Source organism: Podarcis raffonei, chromosome 11 (assembly GCF_027172205.1).
Source record: "Podarcis raffonei isolate rPodRaf1 chromosome 11, rPodRaf1.pri, whole genome shotgun sequence".
Taxonomy (NCBI): domain Eukaryota; kingdom Metazoa; phylum Chordata; class Lepidosauria; order Squamata; family Lacertidae; genus Podarcis; species Podarcis raffonei.
The window spans coordinates 43055263-43066106 of NC_070612.1; the positions used below are offsets into that span (position 1 = coordinate 43055263).

Sequence of the window (10844 nt, forward strand, 5' to 3'; positions counted from 1 at the left end):
ATTATTTAATAATTTTATTTTAAGAATAAAAGAGAGATATCGGTGCAGCCCACGACTTCTCCTCCCAAGACCCCGTGGTTTTGCCTCTCAAATAACATCCCTGAGTGGCAGCGCCCCCCACTCTTAGGCTGCGGCAATTCTATGCCCACTTCCATGGGCGTAGCCAGGATTTATGTGGGGTGTATGCGTGTGTGTGTTTTGTATTGATTTACTTGATTTTTTGGTGGGTGGAGGGGGGGCAGCTGCCGCTCCCTGCGTCTCCTCCGCCCCGCCCATGCCCACCTCCCCAAGAGTAAGCCCCATTCAATTCAGCGGGGCATATGGCGGCACTACGCTGCTTGCAACTACCTTGACTTCTATACTGTGCTTCTATCTAGCCACCCGCCGCTACGCTAACATTCTGATTGGTCCGCTTTGTTTCCCACTCCCGCCCACCGAGGGGGGAAAAAATAGAGGAAGCGGTGGCGAGATGCTAATTTTCTTAAGTCTATGGTGCAACTTCAATTCTCGCGAGGCGGTAACCTTTTCCCTCTACAATTCTCGCGATACTCAGAACCACTGGCCTCCCATTGGTTCGTCCCCAAAGCCGGGACGCTCTCTCTCTCTCTTTCTCTCTCGCTTGCTTTGCTTTTGAATGATAGTCCCGCGACCCATTAGCGAAGGGTAACGTTAGCGGTGGTGAGGGCGGGACGTCCGGTCCTGTCTCTTCCATCCCCCTGTTTCCCGTCTCCCATTGCGGCTCGGCCAAACTTCCGCTGAGCTGCGCTTTGAAGGCCCGGCCCGGTCTGCCGGCGGCGCGGACACCATGGCTTGGGCTGCGCCCTCTTTGCCCAACGATAAGTCTCGGTAACGTGCGGTGCTGTCCGCGGTGCTTATGGTTCTTTCTGTGGCGGCTCCCCGCCATTTCTGCCGGCTGTGGGTTAGGGACCCCGAGGGGGGAAGGTGGTTATTATAAGTGGCCGTTATTCTCCTGGCGGTGTCGCCGCGCCTGGTGCTCGACGGCTGTGGCAGCCCTTGGATAAAAAAGCGTATTTATAAGTAATTAGAACCGCAGGATAACTGTCTGCTGATAGCCGAGCGACCTGGTTCCCAACCTTTTTTTTGGCCGTGCTCCACCTAAGCATCTCTAAAATCGTGATGCCTTCCTCTCCCCTCCCGCCCCCGTGACATAAAATTCTTATTATTCAAAAAGTGAACTCCTATTCACGTGGAGGAAGCCTAAAAGGCCATTCACTTGTTGATAACTCATTCTCGAATTGCCCCCCTTAAAAATCAAATTGTTCACCTGTGGGCGTGTGCCCCACGCTGGGAACCACGGTATTAGACCATAAGGGTTTTCATGCATTAATTAATGCACTTTTTGTAATTGGGGAAGCAAAATAATGTTTCGGAATGGTATACGTGGAAGTAAGCATCCTCTTAGACCTTTTGCAGAACTACGTCCTGGCTTTAACACGAACATGCATATCCTCTAATTCTTCTTCTCCTCCTCCTCCTCCTCCTCTTCTTCTTCTTCTTATTATTATTATAAGACATGTATTTCTATGGTTATAATGCTGTTAATTTGCTGCAGTTCACTTAAGGATGTATTCATCTTGTGTTAGAGATGGGCCCCTTTAAGATGATGGCTCACACTGGCAAGTTTTATGGGCACTTAAAACAATATAAGTGGAATACATGGTATATATTGTTGCAGTACAGTTCTTGTTCAGAGTGTCCACCTGGCCCATGTCTAGCATTCTCTGTTCCATCCACACTCCCTTATTTTCAGGGTACACTGCAGTGGCCATTGAGCAAGCTCAATCCTAAATAGGTTGGTTTGAGGTTTCCCCATTTTTTAAATACTTCTGTAAACTTTTTGTCCTGTGAACCACCCTGAGACCTGAAGGGATAAAGCGGTATACAAATTAAATTAATAAATTAATAATTTAGGTTCCTCTAACCTTGCCAATACCACCTTCTTGTATGTGGATGGTGCTGTTTTGCTAATAAGGCTAACATTTGGATATCTGATTGTTATTTGCTGTATCGATTATAATGTGTCTACTGCCTGGTTAAACAAGAGATGCATTTTTAGTTGATTTAATTTTGTTCTTATTCAATTGATTAGTTAAGTATTGCAGCCTTTGGGGGTGGTAGCCAAAGCCTTTAGCTCCATGCTTCATATTTGCAATCAAAGTGAAGGGGAAAGTGTATTTTCTTTAAAAAGTTGATCATGCCATTGTCTGGCAGCTGTAACTCCACTTTGGTTGGCTCAAGGCAGGAACTTTAAAGTTGAGTCTCAGGCTGAGTCTTGGAGTGGGGTACAGCACTAAATATTCTAAACATACACCAGCAGCTTTCAACTTGTGTTGCTTTTCTCTTGGTATAGGTTCATCTGCATATATCCTGCCTATATAAATAGCAAGAAGACAATAGCAGAAGGAAGAAGAATACCACTTGAGAAAGTAATTATGGATTGGGGAGGAGCAGATCACATTTATTTATTTAATTATGTGTAAAACACACTTTCATTGGATATGCAATATGGGGGTGTTCAACCTAAAAACATAATACAGCAGTAATAATGTTGGGTAAAAGAATTGGTAACATTAATAAAACTGGTTGGCAAAGAAATTATAAATTTAGTTATATACCCTTTTTATATATTGGAGCAATTATACCCAGCTTTCACCCTTCCGGTATACAGCCTGAGCTGTTTATGTATGAAATTAGTTATATACATACCATGCATAAAAATAATTTGTAGAAAGGTGGAGGAGGGAATTAATGATTGTGTACATTTTTAAATATACACAAATACCTAAAGGATTTACTACTCCCTTCCCATCGAAGAGCCTTTATGCTCGTGAGATTAAATGCTTTCCCTTCAGCAGATTCTCACATACTCCATATCAAGCCTGTTTGTGTGTCTGCAACAAAGAAGTACCAGATTCAATGGACCACATTCTCTTAAATTGCCCTTTACATAGCAGACCTCGCCAACTGATGCTGAGTAAAATGTTGCTTCTCCGGCCCACAACTCCAAGAAGAAATCAAATGAGGTTCCTCCTAGCAGATCATGGCAAAGATACCACTGCTCTAGTAGCTTCCTTTTTAGCTACAATTTTACCCGAAAGGTTTTCCATCCCTTTGGGAAATAGCCTGGGTGTAGCAGAACATCTAAGTGCACACCACCACAGTGTGACCCTATAACCCTTGACAGCTTCACCCTTGTCCTTTTAATTATCCTAGTGATTTGAAACACTTTATATTGTGATGCCAATAAAGGTATTTGATTTGACATTTAAAAAATTTATTTACCAGAGACTGAAAGGGCTATGTCAGCCCCACCCCACCCTGTATTCTTAATAGTTGTGTTTCACCAGCTCAGAACATTTGGTTCTTGTCACAGTACTTTAATACCTCATGTTGGTGCAAAGTAATACTTACTGAACTCTTCATTGAGCATTTTTTAAAGTTTATACACAAGAAAAGCTTTATTACTTGGAGTAATCAACCATTTTAGCTGCACCTGATAGTAACTAAAAATGTCTGACTCTTCTAGGCAGTTGAAAATCCAACATCTACAGAAATTCAAGATGTATGTGCAGCAGTTGGACTTAATGTGCTTTTGGAGGTAATAATAATGTTTAGTTCTCAATGTAATTGGAAAATATACCACAGGTATACATGTCTCTCCACTTTAGTTTTATTTATGTTTTTTTGTATTTACTAGTTGCTTGTTTTTACAAAGAGTAAAAAGTATGTGTACTACAAAAAAGTGTTCATGTTTTTAATGGTAATCAGAGGTGCTTAGATTGGAAAGCACCTTAAGAGTAAGCTATGAGCTATGGGAATAATGGCCTACCTTATGGAACTTGTGTTTACGAAAATAATGTGTGAAAAACTTGTGCAAACTAATTGTTCAGTCTTGAGCATCTTTACTCAGAGTTTAGTGTGGGTCTTACTCAATAGTAAGTGGACTTCATATTGCAGTCATAGTATGCATGTATTTTTAAGTAAGCCTGGTTATAAAATGGTAACCTTTTCCCCGAATGCTAGAAAAACAAAATGTATCCCAGGGAGTGGAACCGTGATGCACAGTATAGAGGAAGAGTGCTCATTCAGCTGAAGACAGAAGATGGCAAACTATGTCAGCCTCAGTTTCCAACACGTGAGTGAGATTAGCTTTCTTAAATTATAATTTTTGAACTAAAGACACCTAAGTTTAGGTACCCAGAAGGTGTGTGTGTACATGTAGGGGTGGGGAGTCCAGCAAAAACCTTCCTTACAAAAAGGGGCTGCTAGAGGTAGGACTGCAATCTTATAGCCATATGAGACCACCCTCTGCTCCCTAGGGAGCACTGTTTTCCTAGTAAAAGCTATACATATACTCAACTACCAGCACCTTTCAGTACAAGAGGCCGCTTCCCCATCTCTCTGACTTGATTTGGGCTTAGTATCTGTACAGTATTAAAAAAAATATTCTATCAATACAAATGCTAAACCCAGGGCCAGCCCACCCATGAAACAACGTAAGGCAACCGCCTCAGACGGCAGGATCGTCAGGGGCAACAGTTCCTGATGTAGATATTTATTCCCTCCCCTCTTGTTCCTGATGTAGATCTTCCCTCAACCCTTCTTCCCTGGCTATTTTGTGGTTTGCCTCAGGTGCCAAAATGTCTTGGGCCAGCTAGAGCCCTTGATCATTTTCAAATACTTCTGTAAGCATAAGTCTAAATACAGTAGACATACCTTAAGTTACTGTTCTGCTACCTTACTCCAGCAGGATCCCAGTTCTCTTTGTGAGTCGAAGGGCCCCTTCCATTCACAGAGGGCTCTTTCACAGCCAAACTGAACCATGTTACTGAGATGGGTTCTTTTTTGTATCAAAGGAATGTAGCAATGCTTTGCTTGGCTGTACCCACTCTTGCCGTTACAGCTCCCAGAAGGTTAGTTATGAGGTGTTGTTACCCTTGGGCTGAAAAAGGCTCCCCATTTCTGCTTCAGGTGACTAGTTTTGGGTGGTTTCCTGTGTAACTTCCAGTTACCTTGTAAATGCAGCAGCGGTGGTGGAAAATGGAAGGGCTTTTTCGTTGCGTCTTCTCTCATTTCTCCTTTACCTCTGTCGTCCCCCGTCCCCCCACCTTAGGTAAGGCAGTGATGCTATATGCAGCAGAAACAATTCCTAAACTAAAAACAAGGACACAGAAAATGGGAAGCAGTGACCAAAGCCTACAGCAAGGAGAGGGAAGTAAAAAAGGTAAAGGAAAGAAGAAGAAATGAGTGTGGCTGGTACATATGCAGTGTATTAAGATGAATATAGATGAAGGGGATTATTGGCATCTGAACTGAAAGTTGGGAGAAACAAATGAGAACTGTCAAAACTTTCTGGACTGGACTTCGTTTAACTTTTATCTAATGCTACAACAGATCAATTGGAAATATATGGAAATATCTACTTTAGTATTTATACTGAAAAGCTTGTCTATTAATGTGCAGAAATACATTAAAAATGGATACAGTCAATACTTCATAGAGCTGATTGACCCTGATGTGGTCCAGATTGGTAAAGATAACAGAGGAATAGGTTAATTCAATGTTGTATCAGGCTTCTAAACTGATTATTCTCATTATTAAAATAAATAACTCTTTGAATCAAACCGTTTACAAAGCACGGTCTTAAAACTTCCTCACTCTAAAATAACTGGTTTTAATTGGTATTTTAATTTTACATCTGAATCATTCCATAATGAAGCTAGGCAATCTGAAGACCCCTCATGAATGAGGGATGTTGTAACATTTATTTAGAATACTTGTATTGTATTTAGAATACTTTCTATTGTATTTAGAATTTGAATAGTCTAATGAACGTGGAACGCAGACCACAGTCTGTCAGATTTGCGTATTCAACCTTAGTCGGAAGTTTATCCAATTTGTAAAAATGTATTTAATTCTAAAATATTTATGGGGGTAAAGTGTAAACTATTTTGATGTTGCTTCTGCAATGTTCCTGATGGTTTAGCATATCTGTTATAATGCTTTTAGAGCATGATACATAATACTATAAAAAAATTCACTTTAAAGAAATTGTAATTGGATTAATCCAAAAGTACCTTGGGCCAATATATGTATACTCTTTCTGCTTAAATGAACTTGGTTACCCAACTCCTACCTGAGACTAGTATAAATCATGATAATACAAAATTATGACACATTTAAGTTGGTGAATTGTTTAGCAAAAAGTCATGAATTCTTAACAGGATTCGAGTAGCGATACTGTGGCAGAGAAGTGTAAGTTCCTGTCACATCAAATATATTATATTTTATGCACTTAGTGCCGCTCCTGTGTTCCAGTTTGCAGCTCTTGTGGTGCTTTGTGTTGTTCAGCCAATTCGTCTTCAACTTTTCAGAGTTGAGCCTCACCTTTAGATCAAAAATGCATTTATTTTTTTACCATATTTGTATGGTTTTAGCGCTGCTGCTGCGAACTGCCTTAAGTGAGGCTGCAAATCAATAGTGGGTCCTAACCTACCAGTTGAAGACCAGTTAGTCCTCAATATCGGAACCCACAAAGTGCATGATTTTAAATTTGCAAAATGTGAACGTTTTGCCAAATTCCCCTAGATGGCAGCAATGTTAAACATGACTTGCTCAGTGGAAAGCGTGCTGTTGGACTTCCTCTCTTTTAAGTTTCCTTAGCGTATTTTTTAAAAATTGCCTTCTAGCCTAGTCTTGTCTTTAAATGATTTAAGTCATATCATGTTTGCAAATAATGCTTTCTTGCTGTTGTCATATTTCCAAAATGTCAGGGTGACACAAAGGACTTCTTTATATATTATACATTACTTTACAGAAAGTACATCTGTGTAGGGAAAAGTATGTAAATTGCCTAGTGAAGTGGAGGGATTTTTGTGTTATCGGAAGAGGCTTCAACACTGTGCTTTTACAGCAACTCCACAATTCTTGACTTAAAGGCCTAGTTATAGAGAAACTTTTTTGCCTGACGCCTGAAGATATGTAATGAATGTGCCAAGCAAGCCTCCCTGGGAAGAGCATTCCACAAGCAGGGAGCCACCACAAAAAAGGCCTTTTCTCATCTGGCTGCCCTCTGGATCTCTCACAGAGAAGGTGCACATAGTAGGACCTCGAGTGATTATTGTGGCATCCGGGTTAATTCATATGGGGAGAGGTGGTCCTTGAGGTATTGTGGTCCTGAGCAGTTTTAAGGCTTTATAGGTAAAAACCCGTAAGCTAATTGGCAGCCAGTGCAGGGCTCAAACCGTCTTGCCCCAGTGAGCGACCTAGCTGCCAAATTCCGCACTAGCTCGAGTTTCTAATGTGTTGCAGTAATGCTGCTGCTTAGCTGATAGAACAACCTAAAATGTTGGCCCTAAGAATCTGTTAGTGGCATTTTTTGAAATCTGTTTTCTGGGCTACCTGCTATATCAGTCCCAGAATTCAACTTCTGACGCACATTCGGAGCCTTCCTTGTGTTTGTTGTACCTTCTGCATCTGTATTTCTGAATGCCAGAAGCATTCTGCTCAAGGGAGTTTACAAAAAAAGAGTAATCAGACTACATAAAACATCCAATATCATTTAGTGTTATACTAAAAGAACCAAGAACATTTAAAATATACAATGAGAACTCTATCCGAGTCCGTAGAATTTATAAAATGAATCCAAATATTTGTCTAAAGAAGGGATGTTTTGCAGTGATGGCTGGAGATGGGATTACAGTTTCATGATACATACCAACTCTTGCTACATTGAGGTCAGAGTCAAGCAACATTCATCATGTGACTTTTTTACCATTTCGGTTTCATGTCACATGATGAATGTGATGATTCACATGGTGGAAAACTGGTGATTTTACTACATTAAAAAGTAAAATTAGAATGTGGGGTTGAGCAAAGTAGCATGGTTGCTGTCTGTCTGTTAGTCTTGCTTGAATTCTGTTTTGTAAGGAGGGGAGAGTGCTGTTGAATTCAGGTCCTGCTTGTGAGCTTTCTGTAGGCATTTGCTTGTCAACTGAGAACAGGATGCTGAATTAGATGGGCCACCGGACTGTTCCAGCAAAAGCACATGTTCTTAAGGATTTTTTAAAAGTTTTTTTTTTGTCTCCTCTGCCCAAACTTCTTGAGGACTTTTGTTTAAAGTGCAGCTTACAGGGCTACCATAAGCTGTGGGTGCTTTGGCCTCTTAAAAAGAGCATCAGCAAGGAACTGAACATTATTTGACTCTGGATAAATAGTATATTTCAAATTCCTTTTACTTTTCCCCAATTGTGTTTAGTATACATATCGGTCTCCCATTTTATCTCTTAATCAGAGGGGTTAAAAGCAAGAGGGCTGCCTTGGTCAGCTCTAAGGCAAAGGAGAGGAATAAAATGTTCCCCATAAATGCAAATATTTTATCCCACAAAAAGAGATATGACTGAACATTGATGGTATAAACTATATGAAACCTTCCACACCTCCCTCTACCCCCAACTAGTGAATTTTCTTAGCCCTTTTGACTATGCAGATGAAGAGCTCAACTCTGAAGATTTAGCCAGGTGAGTTTTTGCAATAGTATATTGGATGAAAATGAATTTTCACATAATTCTTAATTCCTCTACATGCAGTGTGAATATAGTCTGTGAAGAAATGTAAAAACCACATTAGGTTTAAGATACTGTTCTTTATTTGTTTGCATTCTTCTACGTACATTACATCTTCAGCACAAGCTGGTAAGGTATATTAACTATTTCAAGCACTTGACAATCATTTTTGAGTGTGGATCCAGAGCTGCCCTTCTACAAACAGAACACCTCCCATTTGCGGAAGGGACTGAGATCTGTCAGACATACCTACTGCAGGAGGGTGGATGGGAGAGGTGGTCTTACTGATTTTCTTCTGCAAGCCCCCCTTGTGTCTACCCCCTAGTTCTGAAGGGTCCCCGAACCTTCACTAGCAGATTTTGGGGAGGTACAGGTGGCTGTGAGGGGACCCTCTTCTAAAATGGCTCAGAGCATCCTCTGGCTACGTCAAGTTCAGTGCAGTTTTTTGTATGTGATGGATACATTGATGTAAGGCTGCTGATACTTTGTTCTGCTATCTTTACAAATTGAAGAGTTACTTTCAATGTATATATAACTAGATTTTGTTTCTATGTGAGGATAAATCATCTGAGCCTCACAAATTTACACTTGCTTGCACCTTGCCCTACAATCTATCTAATATGGCAGCAATTTAATCAGTTCAGCTTCCACATAAATTACTCAAAAGCACGTAAAAATGCAATAGAAATAAAACATTACAGCATGCAAGACTGCTCTGCAGCTAAAACGTTAACATCTTCTGACTCTTTCAGACTGGTTTTAAATGCTTATGAACAAACATGAAGCCCACCAGTGTGGACTTATTTTGTCATCAGTTTCAGGGTAGTTTAAAGCTGGCACAAATAATTTCCAAACTAGAAACATCTGCTAAGGGTGGACGCACTAGCTAAATTGTTCCTCTGTTGTTACACAAGACCTTTAGCACCACTGGTGTTTCACGTTTGTAATAGGCAGTAGCAGCCCTTTACAGGTCTACCACCAGACTGGAACAAACTTGATTGAGAAGTGTATACATCAACAAAGTGTTAACTACCAGTGCGTCATTCCTTAAGGATGTAGGGGTGCACATTACCTCGCCCCTTTACCTGCATTCTGTACATATGTATATCATGTGCTTGCTTGGATGCACATCAAAAGCATTTGTACCAAACATAAGGTTTAAAATACAGTACTTTCCTGGCTTTCCTTTGCTGCTAAACTCGGTTAAGTCAAGGGACAAGTCCTTTCCCTCCACATCTCTCTACCTCTATGCTGATTTGGCATTAAGTAGTGCTACCGTTCGGACACTGGTCACCAAGAGAAAAGCAGTGCAATTGGCTTAATTAGAAGATATGGTAGTGAACACTAGCTTTGATAGTATAGAGAATAGGCTTGTTATGACTCTTACATTTGAAAATGAAACCTTGGTAACAGGAAGTGTCTGGCTACCAAATAGGCAGAAGCTGGTTATTACCATTCTGTCTTGCTGGGAAGCTTGCAGGGGCATGTGGCTGTTCCGTGGTAGAGGCAGAATGCCAACCTAGATGGCTGTTTTGACTGAACCAAGCCAGGCATTACATGTATTGATTAGTTTCTTTTCTACAAAGTTGCAGGGATGCTCTTTCGACTTTATGTGCAAAACAGATTTCAAATAACCACCAGTAACACTCTGTGCCGAGCCCGATAGGAAGGAATGGATGCTGAAGAGGGACAGTGTTTGGTAGAGTATATCAGGGTGCTTTCCAAAACGGGGTTTAAAATCACGTCCAAACAGCAGTTTAAAAAAATAAATACGTATACAAATATTAAAGAGGCCTGTTTTGGCCGATACCCTGTTCACTAAGTTCTGTTGCAACCACTTCGTTGCTTAGTGCTGGTATGACTTGCTTTGCTTCTTCCACTATCCCAATTAAAAATCTCATGTGTAATGATAGCATTTATTTATGTGATACCTTCTTTTCTCTCTCTTTCACATAGGTGTTATTTATCCCAGAAACAATATCTCTTTCCGTTTTTGTCTCGTTACCTATAAATTCTTTTAAAATTATCCTAGATATTTTTCAAATATTCAGTATTTTTTGAACGTCTGCCTCTTGTGGACACTACTCTTATCTTTCTTTTTTAAACAGTCACTTGTGTAGTAACCCTAACAATAGGTGTAAATCTACCTGCTTTTCTTTATAAGAATGCATCATCATCCTTTGGTTCCACTGGCAAGCCTTACCTAAAAAGAAACAAGCAAGGCTTTTTAATGCCTCGAGAGAATAACTGAGAAGGGCC

The 10844-nt window shown here is 40.5% G+C and overlaps 1 protein-coding gene and 1 long non-coding RNA gene across 2 annotated transcripts; both read left to right on the plus strand.

The window, feature by feature from the left end:
- The first annotated feature begins 716 nt into the window (after positions 1–716).
- SRP19 (signal recognition particle 19) lies at positions 717–5645 on the plus strand. The gene is made up of 5 exons (XM_053408644.1): positions 717–846; positions 2372–2447; positions 3548–3619; positions 4045–4156; positions 5135–5645. The coding sequence occupies exons 1-5, from the start codon at positions 806–808 to the stop codon at positions 5266–5268; spliced, it is 435 nt and encodes a 144-aa protein (XP_053264619.1). The 5' UTR covers positions 717–805; the 3' UTR covers positions 5269–5645.
- A 2535-nt stretch (positions 5646–8180) lies between these two features.
- Positions 8181–10673, plus strand: LOC128423477 (uncharacterized). Its single transcript, XR_008332765.1, has 2 exons — positions 8181–8272; positions 8333–10673. It is a non-coding gene; the product is annotated as an uncharacterized LOC128423477 (long non-coding RNA).
- Positions 10674–10844: the final 171 nt, after the last annotated feature.

Excerpts from the sequence above, each read along its gene's own strand:
- SRP19 (XM_053408644.1), top strand. The coding sequence starts at position 806 with ATGGCTTGGGCTGCGCCCTCTTTGCCCAACGATAAGTCTCG. Across the intron at positions 847-2,371 it reads TTGCCCAACGATAAGTCTCG|GTTCATCTGCATATATCCTG; the intron begins GTAACGTGCGGT and ends CTCTTGGTATAG. Across the intron at positions 2,448-3,547 it reads GAAGAATACCACTTGAGAAA|GCAGTTGAAAATCCAACATC; the intron begins GTAATTATGGAT and ends TGACTCTTCTAG.